Raw genomic sequence first — 22,042 nt, forward strand, 5'->3', positions numbered from 1 at the left:
GTAGTATTCTTCGGTAGATCTGGAAGATCTTCACAAAAACCGGACTTCTCGCGGACAGAGCTTCGGCTCAGGAATTGCACTTCTTGGGATCTTCGGGGCCTCGGGACTTGCTTCGGGGCTCGGGAATGATACCGGGGCTTCGGGATATTTCTTGCACGAAAAACGATGCAAAAACGCGAGAGAAAGAAGAGAAATGAGCAAATGAATTGGTTGCACTCGACTCCCTTTTATATGGTCTGGATTTGCGATTTACGCTGGGCGTAATCCCACATTACACTGGGCGTAATGTGGATCAGCTCGCTGACTCCCCCCTTGGATAATATCGAAAATTTATATTTAAATTAAATATCGAAAATATTTAATAAACTTCAAAAATTCATATCTTTCTCATACAAACTCCGTTTTCGATGTTCTTAATATCCCCGCGTAGGTGAGACTATGCTCTACAACTTTCGTTTAGACTCCGTTGGCTAATTTTGACTTTATTTTTATTATTTCTTTTTAGTAGGCCGGGACAGGAAAACTCCGTTATAAAATCATAACTTCTTCATCCGACGTCCGTTTTCGCCTATCTTTTTATCGTTTTACTACAATTAATGAGATCTTCGATTCTCATTTAGATTGTTTTGAATAAAAACCGCTCGGTCTCAAATCGAGTATTCGGGCTGCATACCGCTAAGTCGAAACTTCGAAAAATCATAACTTCCTCATACGAAGTCAGATTTGGGCGTTCTTTTTATGCACGCTCACGGTTTAACGTATTCTACGAATTTCATTTAGATATCTAAGGCTAAATATCGCTCTAACGTAAATTCACTTTTTACGTCGCGCTGTGTCGTGCCGGTTCTGTCGCGAAACTTCGACAGGTCATAACTTCTTCGTTATAACTCGGATTTCGGCGTTTTTTATATGTACGGAATCCTTGTAACATATACTACAACTTAGTTAAGATTATTCATTCTAAATAATCTTTCATCAAAAATTTATTTTTGACGCCTATCGTCTCTAAATTGACTAGCCCTAATCTACGGGCGTTACAGTTTCCGACATGAAAACTTCCTAGGAGGTCACCCGTCCTAAATTACTCTCGCCTAGGCACACTTAATTGTAGAGTTCTTATGAGATCTGTTGCTCTCACAACTTTAAAACACGTGACAATGAAGGTATCCATACTCCTTATAAGGAAATGATTCGTTCTCCTTCAAAGTCGATGTAGGATCAGGTGCAATCAACGTTCACCATCCATTATAGGGTTCGATGTCCCCATCAAATGTATCGACCTATGCCCCAACTATGATACCATTTGTAATATCCCCCTTTGACACGTATCACAATATTATCTCCGTTGGGCTCCCGACATGAAAACTTCCAATAGGGTCACCCATCATCAGATTTTTCTCGCCCGGGCATGCTTAACTGTATATTTCTTGTGAGATCTTCTACCCTTACAGCTTAAAACACATTGTGATAGAGAATGTATCCATATCCCTTTTAATGAATGCTTAGTTCTCTTTCCCAGTTGATGTGAGATCATGTGCAACCCACGCGTAACGTCAAGTACAAGCCTTGAAGCTATGTCGTGCCAGGGTAAGCTTTTAGAACCTTAAAAATAAGTAATCTTAGAGCGTGTTTTTATTTATTTATGTGGGTTATCATTTTTTATAAGGATAAACTCACTCAGACCCATTATTAGTGATGACACTTAAAAGACCCTTTCAAGTTGCCTCGTATACCTAGATAATATTTATTGTTTAAAGACTAGTTTTACTTGTTTACGGAATGACGACCATAATATCATACATACATAGACTCTGTTAGAAATAAGAGTGAAATAATGTCTTATAAAAGTCTTCATATATCCTTTTATAAGCTTATAAAAAGTAATACATCAGCCATACATACCTAGTATATCACATAATACTTTTAATCTAGTTCACTATTTCTTCATCAGTTAGATTCACGATAGCAAACATCCACCCACCTCTAAAGATTTCATACAACATATTGCATCCTATTTTGCGGAGGAGATCAAGAAACATAATGAAAGAAAGTCATTCTTTAATGTTGAAAAGGCTTGTTGATATGTTGATGAAGAAACTAGGGCCAAATAGTTGGAAGACATGCGGGGTCTGCTAAGACTAAAGGTATGAATTATGCAATGGTCTACCTTGCTCAAACAAATGAGAGTAATTGACAATCAAAGATCTCAAGTGATAAAGGTGATGCAAGCATAGAGAGGCAAAAACATGATTACTAGTTTTTTGTGGCAACTCATATGGATTTCTGAAGTTGGTATTAAAGATGGACAAGTGATAAGAACTTTGATGTTTTAGTTTGATATGTTTATTTTTTAAAGTAATTTGATGATTTTTTCATGGATGCATATGGTTTATTTTTTTATTATTTTTTTGTCAATGATATTGTATGCAATTTTTTCAAGTAATTTGATGTTTTGTCATGGAGGAACGATCTATTTGATAAGTAGATGCTATTTAGAGTCCGTTAGAATGGTCAAAATGATTATATATATATATATATATATATATATATATATATATATATATATATATATATATATATATATATATATGGGCTTAGGGAATATGTGGCTGTCATATACCTAAGCTTATATATAGAACCCTCCAAACAATGTAGTTTTGATCCATTTATATCCAAACTAATCATGATATCTCTTTTAATATTCTTCATTAATCATGTGACTTATTAAATCGATCAAATTTATGTTCTTTTTCTTCATTGTGTTTAAGAACTTAAAGCATTAAAAGTCGTGACCATTTCATCAACCCTACTAAATTCTAAATGAAAACTAATAGAATAAAAGATAAAAGAAGAACATGTCATAACTCAATCAAGCTTTTCACAAAATCATTGGATATATTTTTTTTTCAATTGAAATACAAAACACTTGAGTTACATTCGTTAAAAACTATTGGTTTTTTATTTTCTTTATAAACTCAATAATCATTTGCAATAAAATATATATAATTGATCTTTTTCATACCATAATTGAACTTTATTCAATGGTATTCTATTAAAACAAAACTAAGATAAAATGAAATTGGATTTGTTTTATTTAAAACTACGTTGTTTAAACGGTTCTAAACCTAAGCTTAGGTACATAACAACCAAATATTCACTTTTCCATACATACATATATATATATATATATATATATATATATATATATATATATATATATATATATATATATATGAGAGGGTTCAATTGAGAAAAAAAAGGCTGAAAATGGGGAAACCATTCTCAGCCACTCATTTATTTTTGCCGTAAAAGCCTCCGTCGTACCAGCGGAAATGAAAAATTAATAGACATGTGTTTTCCAACAAAACATATTTCTTTAAACATAGTTTTTTTTTTTTTTTTTTTTAAAATTTTTAAGAAGCTATTTTTATCGAAAAATGATTTTAAATATACCAAAATTCATGATTTGTTATTCTCTACAAATAGACATCCATATTGATATAGTTTTAAAATAAAATAAAAAATTCAATTTTTTTTTTATATTTCCAGCTATCGTTATTCATAAGTGAATAAAAATGCACCAGATTTTATTACAGTACATTCGTTATTCAGTTATGAATAAAAAATAAGATTTTTTTTTTTTTTTTTTTTTTTTACAATTTAAGTATCCTTCATATATGAATATATCATATAATAAACATAGTATATTCATATTTAAATAGTGGACGATGCATTCACTTGTGAATATTAACATAGTATATTCACTTGTGAATATTAGATGGTATATTCACTTATGAATATTAAATGATATTTTCATATGTGAATATTACATAGTATTACATGGTATATCACATGTGAATATTACATAGTATATTTACTTGTAAATATTAAATGATATATTCACTTATAATATTACACAGTATATTCACATATGAATATTACAAGGTATATTCACTTGTGAATATATTCACTTATGAATATTAGAAGGTATTTTCACAAAGATATATAATTTTTAAATATTATTCATATATGAATGACATACAGACTTGCATATTTGTTTTGTGTTTTTAATAATCATATACTGATTCAGGTGAGAAAACATATTCATATGTGAATATAACGTGATAATTTAGTTTGTACATTTCATCAAACAGTTGGAGTGCATACAAGTTAACTATTTTAAAAATGTTAAAAACGTCAAGTTATCAATTCCAAATCATCATATACTTCCGATTTCGACTTCAGATGCAACATCCTATGTCTGATCAATTTCTCATTTTGATTTTGATTTCCGAAAATCCGATTGGGAACCTGTGAGTACTGATTTTGAGTCCTTCAATGACGATTGTGACAGCGAGTCCAGAACTCTGATTCCAATTTTATGAACATCGAAGAAATTCCGATTCCAACTACATTGATGATGGTTTAGTTGAAGAAATCTGGATGATTGTTGAAGGCTGGAGGAGAAATTTCAAGGATGAACGAACTGTTATCGAATTCTCTATAGTTACATATTTGAAATTGAATGTTATTAACATATTTACAAGTTTGCCACCGTGTCTTTGTATGCTTAGATTAAATGATTCTCTCGTTCTCAACATTTTTTATTTTCTCAATTGAACCCATATCTCTCTCTCTCTTTATATATATATATATATATATATATATATATATATATATATATATATATATATATATATATATATATATATATATATATATATATATATATCCACTAAACTGGTTTTAAAATAAAAATGAAATTGGTTTATTTATAAATAAGTGTTTTTATTTTGTATATCAATGTGGAAAATTTTGAGATTGTAATAGAAAAATTTGTACAAAAGTTGACCTAATTTTTATTAAATATAAATAGTTTCTAGGGAAATTGCACATTTGGTCCCTGTAGTTTGTTGATTTACGAGGTTCCTGTCCATTGTCTGAAAAGACCATTTTACCCTCAAATGAGAGACATGTGGGGTCAGTTAACGGATAGGAGATAAACATGAGTTATCTCCTAGGGCCAAAACCACAATGAAATCGGCAGAAAATGACCAAATATGTAATTTTGGGACCATATGGATCAAAACCACTGGAAAAAAAAAAAAAAAAGCAAACCTCAAAGGCCAAATTTGGAGTTTTCTCTAAAAGAAGTTATGTTGGGTTGTGGAGTCTAAATTTTTACTGAGACTTCCCCCATGGCAGTAGTATAGTAGTATCTGAAGGCCATTATGTTATAGTTCGGGGTTCAAAATGCAAAATTGGGGTTACCTGTATTAACGATGGAGCTGCTTCAGCGTTTAGGTCAACTCCTGCCAATTCTTGTTGGCAATCCTTGACGTTGACTCAGCAAAGAGCTTTGTTAATTTTATTGCTGTGGTCACCATAGGGCGTTGGTTCTGCAATGCTAAACATGACGTCCCAACCAAAGATATTAATTTACTGGCCACTTAATCCTCGTTCTTTCATATTTCCGTTCTTTGACTTGGTATGTTCTTGAAAAGCTTTGTGTTCGTTGAAATTTCAATCTCTTTTTTCTGTGTTGACTTTGTTTGTGTGAGACTCGGTCTCAAATATTTTATGCATAAGATATAAGATTTTAAGGAATCAAATACACAAAGAATGTCAATTTATTTGGATTGTCAAACTCAACTCCAGCATCAACTACACCCGTCAGCTACCGCTGTAGATTAAAGGAACTTTTCTTGCGTTACAAACTGAAATCCATAACTCCGAGAAGGATGTACTTTTCCACTTATCTTATAATTCTCCTCATTGTATTGGGTATTGTTTTTTATTATTTACGGAAACGACAGGAGGAAAATGATGGAGAGCAGAAGAATTCATTTCTATCATTACCATTGGATCAACAATCTCCACACGAAGAACATGATCAGAGGACCGATTCATCCTCATCATCATCACTGGATAAACCATGTCGACTTTTTTCACTTGCTGAAATCAAATTGGCAACCCATGATTTTGATGATGCATTTGTAATCGGAAAAGGTGGCTTTGGGAAGGTATACAAAGGTAAGATTGAGTTTGGGGAAGAAGGAATTGATGTTGCCATTAAGAGGTTGAATCTTGATTCAAATCAAGGAGTAACCGAGTTCAAGGCAGAGATTGAGATGCTTTCCAAGTTTCGCCATAGTCACATCGTCTCTCTTTTAGGATACCATGAAGGATCCGATAAAAGAGAGATGATTCTTGTTTATGAATACATGCCGAATGGAAGTCTTGAGGATCATTTGCACAAAAGAAGAGCTAAGTACGGAAGTAAATGTTCTCTGCTGACATGGGTCCAGAGGCTCAACATTTGCATAGGTGCTGCTCGTGGTTTGGACTACCTTCATTCAGGTACAAGTTTGCAATCTACAGTCATACACCGTGACATCAAGAGCTCAAACATCCTACTAGATCAGAATTTGGCTGCTAAGATTTCCGACTTTGGTTTGTCCACAATTGGTCCAGCAAATCAGGTGGGCACCACTAATCTTTATACCAATCAGATCAGAGGCACATTTGGATACATAGATTCTGAGTATTACACGACTCACAGATTGACACGAAAGTCTGATGTGTATGCATTTGGTGTGGTGTTATTGGAAGTGTTGTGTGGTAGACCTGCTCTGGATTTTACATTGGGTGAGGAGCAACACAGCCTAGCTGTATGGGCCAAAGACTGCATCAAAGAAGGTAAGATCGATCGAATCATTGATCCATGTTTGAGGGGGAAAATCACAGCTAATTGTCTGAAGGAATTTGGGAGAATTGCATCTGAATGCATCCTTACTCGTTCAAAGGATCGACCCACAATGACTAAGGTAGTGGCTCGGCTTGAATTTGTGTTAACTTTGGCGTCACAAAAACACGGTGGGGCAACAATTGCTGAAAAGGTGTGGTCGTTGTTCCCTCTCAAAATTCCAGGTAAACTTGCTTCTTAGAAAATACTATTAATTGTATGTGGAGATATGAATTTCACAAGCATTGTTCAGTGTGGGGATTTAATCTTAAGTGTCCTTTTATTCACTTTCATTTGGTTTCAGCAGTAAATGGTAAAAATTACAGACTTAGAAAAAAGTGGAGCGATTACAACAAAAGTAAACGGATCATACTAGATAAAGATATGACAGAAGGGAGCAATGAAGGTAAAGATAACAGTGTCATTGTAGTAGACCCCACTAAGCCAGCAGCAGAGGGGAGCAATGGCACTATAAACAAACGTGTCATAACGGAAGAACCCATTATGACTGCAGAAGAAAGAAGCAGCAACTGTATAAAAGAAGGTGGTGCTATTATAAATAAACTCGCTACCACAACAGTAGAATGTCATGACACTAAGGCTCAGCCATCAAGTAGTCAGATGGGGACACATAATTTGATGATATTCACATTTGATGAGGTAAAGAGAGCTACCAGGAATTTCCTGCCATCAGAATTACTTGGAGTTTCGGATGGTGCCTCAGTCTATAAAGGGTGGGTGGAGAGTGCATCGTATGCACCATCAGTGTTAGGTGTGGGGATAGCCGTTGCGATCAAGATTTCAAATACAGATAACGCTCGAAGTCACAAAGAGTGGCAGGTACGTTTGTCTATTATACTTTTGAACTGTAAGATGCAATTCCTTTACTCCACCTCACATGAGATATATACATTGAATGCCTAAGCTTTAAGTTTAGTGAGTAGTTACAGTTTCATGAATAAATAACTTTCATAGAACATGCCAATTTAGCATAGGGGTAGCTATTCAATACATTCATACAAGAAGGAAAATTTTGGTAGGAAGGTAAGAAGTTTTTGTATTCGAGTCAAGACCAAAAAAAATTCTTACCGGATATATATATATATATATATATATATATATATATATATATATATATATATATATATATATATATATATATATATATTGTTTGAGGTTCAGTTCGCTAACTCAGACAATATTGTCTACCTTCATGTTCATATCCCAATGTCCACATAAGGGTTGTCCCATAAGGTCTATTTACGAGAGTTCCCTTCATGTCCATTGATCCGAACCAAAAAATAAATGCAAGATAACTAAGAACAATCATGTTATTCGAGAAACAAGGGATCTCCCAAAGAGTTCAAAACTCAGAAATTGTTACTCATGGTGTAACTTGTCATACCTATAAGGCTTTATCAAGGGTGGTGGTGGAAATCCAGATTCGAAATGGATCATGTAGGATCGCTTTTTGAACTGATATTTTTACCCTATGCCTGGGTTACAAGAAACCCATTCTAGGATAATCCAAAGGGATATCTACGAATCGAGGCACAGAAACGTAAGCAAAATTACTAGAAATTTTGAGATTATTTAGAAGAGAAAGAGCTAAGAAGGGTATCCTAACGGCTCAAAGAGAAGAGTCGTATTTATACTTTACAGTTTGGGTTTCCATCCTCTAAATTACTTAAGTAAATCATAGAATTAAAAACATAATCAAATGGTTTCCAAAACTGATGAGATATGCCAATTTTACTATAATTACCCACTAGAATTCAGATTTTCCACTATAATACTAATTCAATAGGCCACCCCCAGGTGCTCAGCCCCTTGGACCTTGCTAGGGGCACAACCCCCTTGACCCCCGTCATTTTATTGTACCGGCTTATAATTTGATCTTATATATTTGTGCACTCCGCACACACCAAATATATAATATAAAGTACAAATTACAAGTTCCTTAGCTCAAATATTAGTTTCAATTACACAAAATACATTGTAACATTAAAATCAGCAAAACCCTACTTACCAAAATTAAAAGATAAAAAGATAACTAACTATTAAGGAAAATACTAATCTTAATTAAGTACAAAAGAGAACCCTCCTTATTTGCAGCGTTGATAAACATGACCAAAACGACTTGTATCATTAATCCCTTCCCAAACATGCACCTTGTCCTCATGGTGGAAATATGGGTTCTGCAACTGAATATTGATGAAATTGTTTGACATCTCCTAGCTCTCCGTAATTTTCTGTCCCATCATCATCCGACACCAACAAAATTTAGAGCATTCAAAACTGGCACATTGATGCCTAGGCATTAACCTTTCATCATATCAGAAACATATCCCTTTCGCTGTTGTCTTGCAATTCGGTCTCCATCAACCTTCGAACTTGCCCACTAACTTGGCCACCCAAAGTATTACACCAGCCCCTGTCCCGATTGTGAAAGACCTCGCCTCACCCGTTTTTCCTCTAACATTATTGATATCCTCACAGCGTAAGTCAGGATTTCTGATTTCATGACCCTGACGATTGATCAAAGTTCCGACTTCAACCCATTTGTAAATGTGCCTTCCTTTTTCGACAACTCCCTCAACTGTATCGTAATTTGTTCAAAGCTACTGAGGTAATCATGAGCGGTCTCTTCTTGAAAACTCACCGAAAACTGCTCATATACTCTACCCTCATATGAGGACTGAAATCGCTCTAGCAGTCGCCTCTTCGTTCTGACCCATGTGCAAAATCGAGATCTCTTGTCGCTCCAACGGTACTAAATTTTAGTCGTCTTTCTCGGTTGGTCTCATTCCTCAATGTCATGAATTTTGAAGTATCGTTCAACACGGTATATCCAACTGTCTGATTCAGAAAGGTTTTTGGGTTGAACCGTTTAGATGTCTCTTACTGATTTAGAGACTCAAACTTGATGAATCAAACGCTCTTAATGGATGTACCATCTAGAGGCTGCCTCTAAATGTAACCATTAAAAGACTTCCAAACAGTCCTTTAGATTTGGATGAGAATTGAGGATCAATGTAATTTCGTTCAAATTTTGCAAGACCTTGGAGGCGATATATATGGAGACGGTTGTTCCATTGAACTTGTCCCACTAAACCCTATCAAAACCACACGGATATTAAAGGAACATGACGAAACTGCAAGGAAAGATTAGGAAAGTGTAGAAGAATAAAAGCCACAACGAAGTAGGGTTGGACATTTGGATCGGACCAGACTAATTTTTCAGAAATTAGTGGATCTTGGACCGGACTGTTGAGGCTTATCCGGTCTAGAGGTCCAAATGCTCATCCAAGCTTTAAAAGCTATCATAGAAATTGGAAAAAAACAATTAAATTTTAATTCTAAAATGATAAATTATTTAAAAGATAAAATATAGTTTAAATATAATATTATGATAAATGTAATTATAATCTAAATAGTTAAAATTATGAATTACTTTAGAGAAAACTTCAAATATGGTCCCTATGTTTAGCATAATTTTGGAGTTCAAGTCCCTAAACTACAAAATTTGCACATAATGCCCTTATGGACATGATTCCTTGTGGGTATGATACCATTGGTTGGGGCTCTAATGATGGATCCACGTGATTATCTTAGCAATTCAAACATATCCCAAAGAGACGTCAGACGCTTGTCCCATAAAAAGTGTAAATCCCAACAAGGAAATGGATAACTAAGATGCAGAAACACGATAAAAATGTATAATTATGAGAGCAACACATACCAAGATATAGAAAATGTAAAATGCAATCAAAATAACATACAAGACACAAACATTTAACGTGGTTCCACAATTTGAATGAGTGATTGTGTATATCCATTGAGAGAAACAGACGGGTTTTATTATTAATGAACAATGAAACAGGGATCACAAATCACTTAGAAGTGATCAAAATGAAGATAAAAAATACTTATCTTCAAAGAAATCGCCGAGGAAGACGTCTAAGAACTAGGTCAAAGTGACCTGGAAATGTCTTAAAATGGCTAAACAACATCGCAGTGCTACTTCGTTTTCTAGATCAAGCCGCAGAACAAATGTAGCCCCGAAAGGTCAAATGGTTAGATCAAACTAGCAAACCTCTAGCAGACAAAATAGCATAAGTGTTTTGGATAAAATAGGAGTTGAATGCTACCTTGAAAACTAATAGATCATCTAGCAGACAAACTAGCAGAAACCTAGAATTTCTACTTTCTTCCGGTGATGCTCAATATCTCAAATAGTTGCGAATAGGAAGTATAGTGTATCACCCAAAAAAAACATACGTACTCACCTTGTTTGCTTAGCTTTTAGACTAATATCTCAAAGTTCTTGGATCTTCTTATGTTTATTGAGTGCTTTTACTAGGTGGAAATGATAGGTTTCAAATTTGCTTTTTATTTATAGCCAATGTGTTTTCCTATGAAAATATTTAATTTTTCAGAACGGTTTATCCCTCCCTTTTCTTATAGGAGATATTACTACAAATGAATTATTAAAAAAATGCTAGTTTGCTCAAAAGAAGGTACTAATTTGTTTTATAACTTTTTAAGATTAATTTATTAAATGATATCGTGTGTTTGCGTGTGACAGGCAGAACTAAAGCGGGGAAGGGTTAGCCATCCCAATCTTGTTAAACTCTTGGGGTATAGTTCAGAAGGCAGAATGGGTGTGCTCATACACGGATACATACCAAACAGAAACTTCCTAGACATTTTTCACCGTAAGTATTCCCTTTGTATATTTTTGTGTATAAAATTCCAAATCATGAATTTTCTAACTCAGTCTACAACAAGTCAACAATCCAGAGAATGAAGATCTCCCTCTTATAGTCGAAACCTAATTGGCCCTTAAAATGTTCCAGATTCAATTTCAAGTTGCATCTCTTTTTCCATGTTAATGGGGGGTTTTAACCATATCTTAAATTTCAGTTATGATGATATATAATTGTGCTCATTTTACTTTATTTAATCATTTGCAGGTCGTCGAGTTGCATGGGATAAAACAATGAAAATTGCCATTGGAGTAGCCAAAGGCCTTGCTTTCTTGCATACTGACAAGAGGACCCCTCTATATAGGACTTTCAATCCTTCAAATATTTTATTAAATGAGGTATATATATATATAAGAACCTGATCATCATTTATCAAGTACATTTTCTTGAAGAAAGAAAGAAAGAAAATTCCATTGAACACATAATCATATATAGTCATAAAAGACATTAAACGTGTCAAACAGTATAGTCACAGCAATGCAAATTGGCCTGTTGAATCTTATTGATTTTGTCCTTTTGATGTTAGGATGATGAAGCACAGCTCTATTTTGGATGGGCATCATTATCCCGGGTTCGTGGATCATTTTCCACCACTCGTTACAACCCTCCTGAGTACATGGCTACAGGTCAGTTACCTTAGCATATCCCAGCATAAGCATGTTAGTCTAGTAAAGTAGTACTAACTAGGGTTAATTATATGCTTTTTGAGGTTATACCAAATCACAGGGAAATAACAATCCTTGTTTCTAGGATTAATTATACGACTTCTGTTCTAAAAAAGGTTGTCTTGTCTAGACTTTAAATGTCAAACATGTTAGAAGTTGAGTAAACATTCAAAGAAAATAACAAAACCAGAAACATACTTGCAAAATATTTTTATAGAATTGAAATAAAATTCAGTAAAGCATGGGTACATTAGAACCATTGAACTAACTTTTTTTGTTTCAAATTTACCATGTTTTGGTTTTAGAGCTGGGTGGGATCCATATGGCATCCACATAAATGTTTTATTTAATTTTATCTTTTATTAAAACATAAAATTATTTTAGCATATCAATAATTAATACTTATATTTTTTGTTATTAAAACTTCAACTTTAGGTTGTTGGTATGTCAGGAGTGACGTCTATGCCTTTGGAGTGACGATGTTGGATATGATAGCAGGGTTAGGGTTTCTGGATAACAAGCAGTGCTCCTCACCCGAGAGTTTAATGGAGCGGGCTACACCCATTTTATCTGAAAATTACATACTGCAAAAAATCTTCGAGAAGCGGTTGGGACAAGGTAACACTCCGAAAGGAGCAATCAAAGTAGCTGAGCTCATCCTAAATTGTCTCAAAATCGCCCCAAAAAACCGACCTTCAATGAAAGAAATTGTGGCTACCTTAGAAGGGATTAATGCCATTGAGATAAGATGAAGCTCCCAAATACATGGCGGTAAGTCAAATACTCAAAAGACTAGAGACAAAGAGCAAAAATTGGTGTTAAACTTGCAAAAATCCATTAATAGTTGGCAATAGATATAGCGATGGAGAGTACTGCTCGATGGTAGTTTTGACAAATGGAGTTAAATGATCGGTTGGTAAATTAGTAGATTCACCAATGGTGTTGCATCCATTGGTGTTTTTAAGGATTCAACAACTCAATGTAAATATTTTTTGTAGAACCTTTGTAAATATCTTAAAGTTGTCCATTCATTTACTTGACTTTGTACATCATCACATTATTTTACACAAACACACACTTTTATATGTTCCATATATCTTTAATTCATTTTATATATGGTTAACTCATGATCATATACTTGTAATTTTTCCAGTAAACTTTTTTGTGTTCCATATATCTTTAATAGGATAATGACTTAAAAGGGTAATAAAGTTAAGATTTTGTACATATTTAATCGCTCATCTTTACTTTTGTACACATTTAGTAATTTATGCTTTTTTCTACATATTTGGTCATATGTTTACAAAGTAAAAAACATAAGTGACTAAACATTTACAAAAACATAAGTGACTAAAGTGTACAAAACTAAACATAAATGACTAAATATGTAAAAAATCTAAACTATATTACTCTTTTAAAACATTTACCCATCTTTAATTGCCCTAATCACTAATTTTGAGCTACCAAATTTCAAGCATGCCTTGAAAGTCATTCCGTAATAAATTAGAGTAAATAAATTTCAAGCAAAAATATCAAATGTTTTTTTAGTATCAAATTGTATTTTTATTCGGCCACACATTAAAAACATTATATAAATATACACTCAATATTTTAATGAAAAAATAACATATTCTTTGCCCCGGGTTAGATAGTTTTTTGTTTTGTTTTGTGATCATGCTCTTTTTCAGTTCAGTGGATCTTGGATTTCTTTCGTTCTCATTAGGGCAATGTACTTAAAAAAACTTACAATGTTGTAATAAGAAATGAAAGTAGGGTACTATAATAAACAAATAAATTCAAGATACATTGATATTTAGTGGAATTACGATGTAAATATGGAAAAATACACCAAATAGATCAAAATAAATTGCAAAAACCAAAAACAAAATGTGTAAAGTCAAAGTACATTAATATTTAGTGCATTTACCCCCAAAATATGAAATATATATATATATATATATATATATATATATATATATATATATATATATATATATATATATATATTAGGTGTGAGACCCATGTATTACATGAGTTTAATTACAAAAAAAAAAAACAAAAACAAAAACAAATATAAAATTTTAACAATTTGAAAAGTTTGAATTTATAAGAAAAATGAGAAAAATTTGAATTATTAAAATTAATGAGACTTTAATGTATTGATTACATTACATATATAAATTCTTTCTAATAAATACTTTACATATATATTACCTTACACATTAAATGTCAAATTTTAAATTAATAAAATGAAAAATACAATAAAATGACAAGTGGAAAGTAGAAAATTTTAAAAATCTAGAAAATGCCATGTGTCCAAATGAATGAGAAGAGGACATGTGGCAAAAAAACCTTCATTTATTATAGTAGATATATATATATATATATATATATATATATATATAATGCTACAAATAGCAACTTACTTTGGGTTTTGGTAAAAAATTCAAAACAAATTGTAACCACTTCATCAGTTTGAAACATTCTCAAAATGTTCATGTAAAAACAATGAGTTGATCACATATTTTAATTTCCTTGACAACTTCATTTGCCTAAAGTTTCAAGAGAAGGTTTGCCTAACAGGAATTTGTCTTTTTCTCCATAAGAACATTCCATCGAACACCTGGGGTGCAAAATCAAAAACTTTAGACAAACATTGCCTTCATCTAAGTGGTGATTGCTTATTTCCCAGGAGAACATGACATTTCAGATTTTCAAACAGAGTGTTGGAGTATGGGTAGAAGAACTTACCTCGATACGTTTTCTTGTGGCTATTTCCATCCATAATGATTTTGAAGTTTCTAGAAATGGTTAAAACAATGATGATTAAAGTTAGAATCAGTTTGAAAACAGAAGGTAAAATTCAGAAATGGTTTGCATTGAATAATCCCCATGACACAATTCAAAAACGAAAAGTCAAAATCGGTTAGCATAAAGCTATTCAGAAGAACACAAAAGTAGTAGTGAAGTAATTGGTAAATGTAGCGATTGAAATATGAGATCTTAAAATCCAAAAATGGTTAAACGGTAGTAGATGATAAACTCATAAAAGTCAATTTTTATTGAAGAAAAAAGGAAGAATCAATGGAGAAAAGGGGAGAATATATACCTGAATAGCACGATGATCCTTGTGCTGATTGAGACAAAGAGAACAAAGAGGGCCATTCATGCAATCCAAGCAAAATACATATTGCATTAGGACTTGTTTGAATCTGCGTGCAGTTAAAAATAAGTGTTTGGATAAATAGTTTTTAGCTTATTAGCTTACTAGGTGTGAGACCCATGTATTACATGAGTTTATTTAAAAAAAAATTAAATATAAAATTTTAACAATTTGAAAATTTTGAATTTATAATAAAAATGAGAATTTTTTTGAATTATTAAAATTAATGAGGCTTTAATGTATTGAATACATTACATATATAAACCCTTTCTAATAAATACCTTACATATATATTATCTTATATATTAAATGTGGAATTTTAATTTAATAAAATGAAAAATATAATAAAATGACAAGTGGAAAATAGAAAAGTTAAAAATTCTAGAAAAATTCATGTGTATAAATGAAGAAGAAGAGGACATGTAGTAAAAAACCTTCATTTATTATAGTAGATTGCTTATTTGCTTATTGTGGTGAGAATAAACAATTTTTTTAGTGTGAATAAACAATAAACAATAAACATTTTAAGTGTTAGACAAACAAAACAGCTTATATGAGTAAAATGACCAATGAACAATAAACAATAAGCATCCCCTCCCCCTTGCTTATTAAAATCAGCTTATTTAGCTTATTCCTACCGCAATAAGCTGATTTTTAAAGACTTTTATCCAAACACTTAAATTTGCTTATTGCGGTGGGATTAAGCAATAAACAATAAACAACTTATTTTTTCCCTATTCAAACACCCCCTAATTAATTTGTGCATGATTTAAGTTACTGTTTTTTTGTCCCGAAGAATTTGTGTATTCTGTGTTGGACCAATGTCAAGGGCAACATTTTATTACACATATAAAGATTAATTTCTCAATTTGGAATGAAACACTCCAAATGTAATTCACTTTGTTAAATACATTTAAATGACATACCAAGCATGAATGTTTTTTTTTCTTTAATTTTAAACAGAATACTCATTAGCTATACATAAACAATGTGTACAGTGTAAAAAAAAGGTTATAAAATCTTACATCTCTCAGTATTTGCTCTAGATCTTCATGGTATTTTGCAAAGAACTTGTCATCATATTACCTCTCTTTTCCATCCATGCACTCCAATTTCTATCCGGAAATAATGCATCAACCAAATCGTAAACAAACAAATCTTAAAAAAACGTTTGCATAATATTTAGTTCATACTACCAACCATGTTTTTTAGGCAACAATTCTTTAGTTTCAAAAACCCCATCCCTGACTCCTGACCTGTGATGAAAATTAAAATTAGAAGTATGATGCTATAATACATAAATAAATCAAAGTGTGCTGCCAGTTCTTGCATTTACCCTTTTATACATAGAAGTCTCATATGAACTGAATCGGTGAAAATAATGAAGGGGTGGTCGGGTAGACTTTGCAATTGTTGGGGGGCTTAGTGTTTTTAATTTTTATTATTAGTTGATTAGTTTCATGTAATTATTATAATTTGTCTTGCATTACTATTAATTAGTTCATTGATAAGGATTACGGTTTAGGGTTAGTTTAGGAAAGATTGGGTAGTTGGGTATAAATAATCCATCATGATTACTAAAGAGGCAGAAGCTGAGTTTAAAACCCTAGGAGAGCACCTATTTCTCACAATTTTCTTTTGTTTAGTGACTTAAATAAGAATGCAGCCCAATATCTTCTGAAATAGAATTTACATTTTTATGTATAGCTAACTAAAGGTAGAGAAGACGATCAGAACAATTTTAACTGTTACATTGGAACTATGGGATAAATTTTGAAGATACAAACTCATAAGACACAAATGCCATATAACTGCAAATTTAAAGCCTTGTAAATTATTGTTTCAAATTATGTAAATTGATGTGCTAAATATCATACATCTTAAGGAACTGGGATCATATCAGCGAGACAAAAAGAAAATAGATATCATATGACGTAGAATATAAGGCTAACCATATCATCAATGCAACGACCCAAAAACACGACCCAAAAATTTTCGTTTTTCCATATAATCAAAACCATAATATAAGTATCATAACATAAACACACGCGATGTATCCCCAAAACATAATAAAATATTGTGCGGAAAACTGTATCATACTACATCAATCCAAATCATCAAGAGGCATCCCCAGGATAAAAGCTATGCTGCGGTGTGTGCGATGCTGTCACCCCGAGCTCTTCCCTTTGCTTGCGGAAGTACCTGAAACCAAAACTGAAACTGTAAGCACGAAGCTTAGTGAGCTCCCCCAAACTACCACATACCATACAATAACACATAAACACATATTGGGCCTTGCCCACTGCATCGGGCCGAAGCCCGGAACTGCATCGGACCGAAGTCCGGAACTGTCTGGGACCTTGTCCCCTGCATCGGACCGAAGTCCGGAACTAACTGCATCGGACCGAAGTCCAGAACTGATTGGGACCTTGTCCCCTGCATCGGACCGAAGTCCGGAACTAACTACATCGGACCGAAGTCCGGAACTGACTGGGACCTTGTCCCCTGCATCGGACCGAAGTCCGGAACTAACTGCATCGGACCGAAGTCCGGAACTGACTGACTGAACATGGCATAGCATAACACATCAACTAGCGTAACACATATACGACATGCTACATCGAGCCGTGGCCCGGAACACATAATACTTAACACATAAAACATAGCACACAAATCCTGTTCGAACCACGAAGGAATCGAACATACTAACTACTGCATCGGACCTAAATCCGGAAACTACTGCTAACTGAACGGGCCGGCATTGTGGCCTTAGACCCGTTCCTACTGGAAGGAGACTCACCTCGTAAGCTGGCTGCTGAGTGTCTGGCTCGGAAAGCTAACGGCGGCTGCTCCTGAATCTCCTCGGCTACAAGTCCATAAACACACTCAATCAAATACTAAACACTGCGCTTGGGGTAAAATTACTCTTTTACCCTTGGTCAAAGTCAACTCTCCTTTGGGCTGACTCGCCGAGTTGGGCCACCCAACTCGCCGAGTCCTACTCTCACTTTTCCCTTTTACTCACTGCTACTCGTCGAGTCTGGCATTGACTCGACGAGTACCCTCTTGATCCAAGAACTCAGACAATCTTCATCCGACTCGCCGAGTCGTATGAACAGACTCGACGAGTTGTTCTTGATCCCAAGAAGATTGCCTTGGACTCGCCGAGTTGATGAACAACTCGCCGAGTCCCTCCATCATTGAGTTCACCCTCAACTCGCTGAGTCCACTCTCTAACTCACCTCGTCCACTCGACACTGATAAAACTGAAGAACTCGGGACTCGCGACCCAACTCGTCGAGTCGTTCTTCCGACTCGCCGAGTTGCCGCCATGCAACTGATTTTTACTCGATTTTGTTTGAATCCAATGCATACAATTGATAGATCTGAGTCCAACAAGCTGATTTACCACGTAAAGTTTCCAACTTTACGTGCACAACCTCATGAATAAAGGAAATGAGGCTAAAAGATGCATAAAATGGGTAGATCTATGGTTATCATGCAATATAACTCCAAAAAGACAGTAGATCTGGGCTCTACAACACCCCAACATTCAGATCCATAGATATATCGACTTAATAAGACGTTCATGCAAGTGTAAGGCTTGGAACAAGCATCAACTAGCTCTTAAGAGAGCTCTAATGGAAGTTTAAAGCATATAACAAGATGGAACTCCGAAAATACCTCAATTAACTCTGATTTGGCCTTGGATCTTTGCACTACAACACTTCTCCTTGCTTCTTCCTTCTTCTCCTTCTTCACACCTTCACAAAATGGCACCAAAACACATATAAGCTCTTCAAGGGAGGTTTAAGGCTCTATCACTGCGTTCTCAGGGTGAGGGAGGCGAGAATGGGGGCTATAAGGTGGTATAAATAGTGGGCAACCCGGGGAATTTAGGGTTTCACCCAGACAGACGGACTCGCCGAGTCCCCGGCTCACGCGTGCCCTCAGGCGCGACCCTACTCGACGAGTCAGGCTAGAACTCGCCGAGTCCCTCTTGAAAAACTCACTATAATTACCAATAAATCAACATACCGGGAACGGGTCGTTACAATCAAGCTGCTCAATTAATCAAAGTGCGAGAAAAATACTCTAGAAAGAATCTCATAATTGTAACAAGTTTCTAGTGAAAATTTGACAAATAACAGGAATACATAGGGATGGTAGTGATGGAAACAATGAGCGGTGTATGTTTAGGGTTGTAAGTGCATGATATAAGCTAAAGCGATGGGTGGACATCCCTTGTTAGTGATAAGTTAGATGCCATTTGCAACAGCTTTGCTTGGATTGTTGTCTACTAACTATGAACAAAGATTACAAGATTGGTAAATAAATAGTTAAGCAGATTATAAGATTAGTTTACAGTAGTTTCACTTAGGCGTTTTATCAAACAGGTGGTGATCTTTTAGAATAGAATTTGTTTTTTCAAATGTTGCAGACTTTTGATCGATGGAACTACCCTAAACGACTTGCTTTTACTTAGCAGAGGGAGTCTTGAAGAGCGGGTGAAGTGAAGAAGTTGATAGAAAAAGGTGACAACTTCTAATCACGGATATTCATCTTCGTCAACGACCTCAAGCAAAAAAATGAAGATAGAGAATTTTCGATTGCTGTATTAGCTAGACGGATGAGTCGGTGACCATGGTAGCGTAAACTAACCCTTATGAACAGTACCCCGGGTCAGATACTCTTCCTAAGTTATATATATATATATATATATATATATATATATATATATATATATATATATATATATATATATATATATATATATATATATATATAAGGCTAGGTTATAATGTGGATAGACAACTATTTTGCGGACGTATGGACAGTGCTATTTTATGGGAGTTACTAAGATAATAAGTTGTTTAGTAATGTGAATACGTTCAACCTCACACAACTATTGTCATTTCCGTGCATTCTCACTAATTTTTATTCATTTTTGTTCTCACGCGTCGTTTTTACACATTTTTATTGTTACAGAATACGACTCAATAAACATTCTGACATTAAAAAAATAAGTCTATAATAAACGATTTAATTAATGAGAATGTGTGATAATGAAAATAGTTATGTAAGATTGAACGTATTCACATTATCAAACAACATATGTTTTTTTTTGTTATTTTCACATAATAGCATTGTTCACACGTCCGCACAATAGATTTCAATCCACACACACACACACACACACATATATATATATATATATATATATATATATATATATATATATATAATTATTTATTTTTGAACTTCAAAAATCTTTTACTTTATCAAACTTTTCTAAACAAAAGACAAATCGCACTAGATGTATATTGAAAGTTTAAGTATCATACGTAGTATTTGATTTTAAAGCTTTCAATGAGATTTTAGTAATGATATATTTTAGAGAAATTAAGTACTCTAGCCATAATATAATGTGTATTTGAAAAAATAATTAATTTTTTTTTTAACAAAAATAATCACTTGGTCTGAAATTTCCAAACAAAAAAGAACACTTTTTCTATATACATCCCAGGTTTCGGATTTAGGAAAAAAAACTTCGGAATTTCAAAAACAAGTCCAAAGAACTCGGAGAAAATTATGGATCCACGTTTGTAATAAACTACCCTTCAGAAGGTGCTAGTAAAGAATGTTCCTTTGTGGGCAGTATTTTATCTTTGGGGTTGGCTAAATGGACACCCCATTTTACCATTTAGACACCCCATATAATTTTTAAGATTTTTTTATTAGTTAAAATTACATTGTTTTTTGAAAAAGATGATTAAAAATAGTTACCTATTGGTTGACTTTTGATAAAGATGTGTATAGGGTGTCTAAAGGGTGTCTTAATAGCAGCACGCGTTGACTTTTGATAAAAATAGTTATATTAATTGTGCCCGTTTTCTTCCATTTTTTTTGGAATGACAGGCATAAGATAAAATAAAATAAAGCTAGCCAGGGGATAGGAGGTACACAATGTCCGAAACACATAGACAAAACAACACAAACAACAAGGAAAGGGAAAGAAAATAAAACAGAAAAATAACTACATCCTGCAATAGCACTCCAGGATTGGGTCGCAGCACCACTCGACCCAACGTAAATTTCGACCTTTCCGATTTGGTTCACTGATCCATAGATGTGAATGTGCTTGTACCTCGTATGCCAGTACCGATCTTGATAGGGGGCTTGATTTCGGGCCGTGAGCCTTGCTATTTCTAAATCTCCAGATTATCCATAAGAAAACCAACATTATAGCCTCTTAAACCACCTTTAGCCTGTGATGTCCTCCAAGCGAGTCTTTACAGTCTAACAACTCCCTGCAGGATTTAGGAGAGTTTCCAAGTAACCGCCACCAACTGCAAACCTGTGACCAAGCTTCCTTTGCGACCGGGCATCCCACAAAGATGTGGTTTACTGTTTCTGGGGCTTCATTGGCACATCGGACACAAATCTGAAGAACTGATGCCAAGCTTACAAAGATTCTCCATGCATGGAAGTCTACCTTGGCATACTCGCCAAGCTAGGATGTTTATCTTCCCAGGCATAAGTGGGTTCCATATCCATATGTCATTACTATGAGGCAAGACCAGATTATCAATGTGAGTCCGCAAAGAGGAAACAGAATATTCCCCCGAGGGGTCAAGAGACCAAGACCATTTGTATGAGCCATCTACATTTAATGAGTTTTGGAAGTACGATAAAAATG

General features: G+C 34.0%; 1 protein-coding gene and 1 pseudogene across 2 annotated transcripts; both read left to right on the forward strand.

Moving 5' to 3' along the window:
• The first annotated feature begins 5,741 nt into the window (after positions 1–5,741).
• Positions 5,742–6,947, forward strand: LOC145009508 (receptor-like protein kinase FERONIA pseudogene; annotated as a pseudogene).
• A 116-nt stretch (positions 6,948–7,063) lies between these two features.
• LOC145012365 (putative serine/threonine-protein kinase CST) lies at positions 7,064–13,198 on the forward strand. 2 transcript variants are annotated; one of them, XM_078971163.1, is made up of 5 exons: positions 7,064–7,585; positions 11,334–11,463; positions 11,722–11,852; positions 12,041–12,140; positions 12,615–13,198. In XM_078971163.1, exons 1-5 carry the CDS (start codon positions 7,130–7,132, stop codon positions 12,929–12,931), a joined length of 1,134 nt encoding a protein of 377 aa, XP_078827289.1. In that variant the 5' UTR covers positions 7,064–7,129; the 3' UTR covers positions 12,932–13,198. The 2 variants fall into 2 exon arrangements, with proteins under 2 accessions (XP_078827289.1, XP_078827290.1); XM_078971164.1 differs by having other exon boundaries at positions 12,631–12,761.
• The last annotated feature ends 8,844 nt before the right edge of the window (positions 13,199–22,042 follow it).

This window comes from Lactuca saligna, chromosome 8 (genome assembly GCF_052625555.1).
Source record: "Lactuca saligna cultivar CGN05327 chromosome 8, ASM5262555v1, whole genome shotgun sequence".
Lineage (NCBI taxonomy): Eukaryota > Viridiplantae > Streptophyta > Magnoliopsida > Asterales > Asteraceae > Lactuca > Lactuca saligna.

Coding starts and splice junctions, on each gene's coding strand:
- LOC145012365 (XM_078971163.1), top strand. CDS start 7,130: ATGACAGAAGGGAGCAATGAAGGTAAAGATAACAGTGTCATTGTAGTA. Junction 11,464..11,721: donor CTTCCTAGACATTTTTCACC/GTAAGTATTCCC, acceptor AATCATTTGCAG/GTCGTCGAGTTGCATGGGAT. Junction 11,853..12,040: donor CAAATATTTTATTAAATGAG/GTATATATATAT, acceptor TTTTGATGTTAG/GATGATGAAGCACAGCTCTA.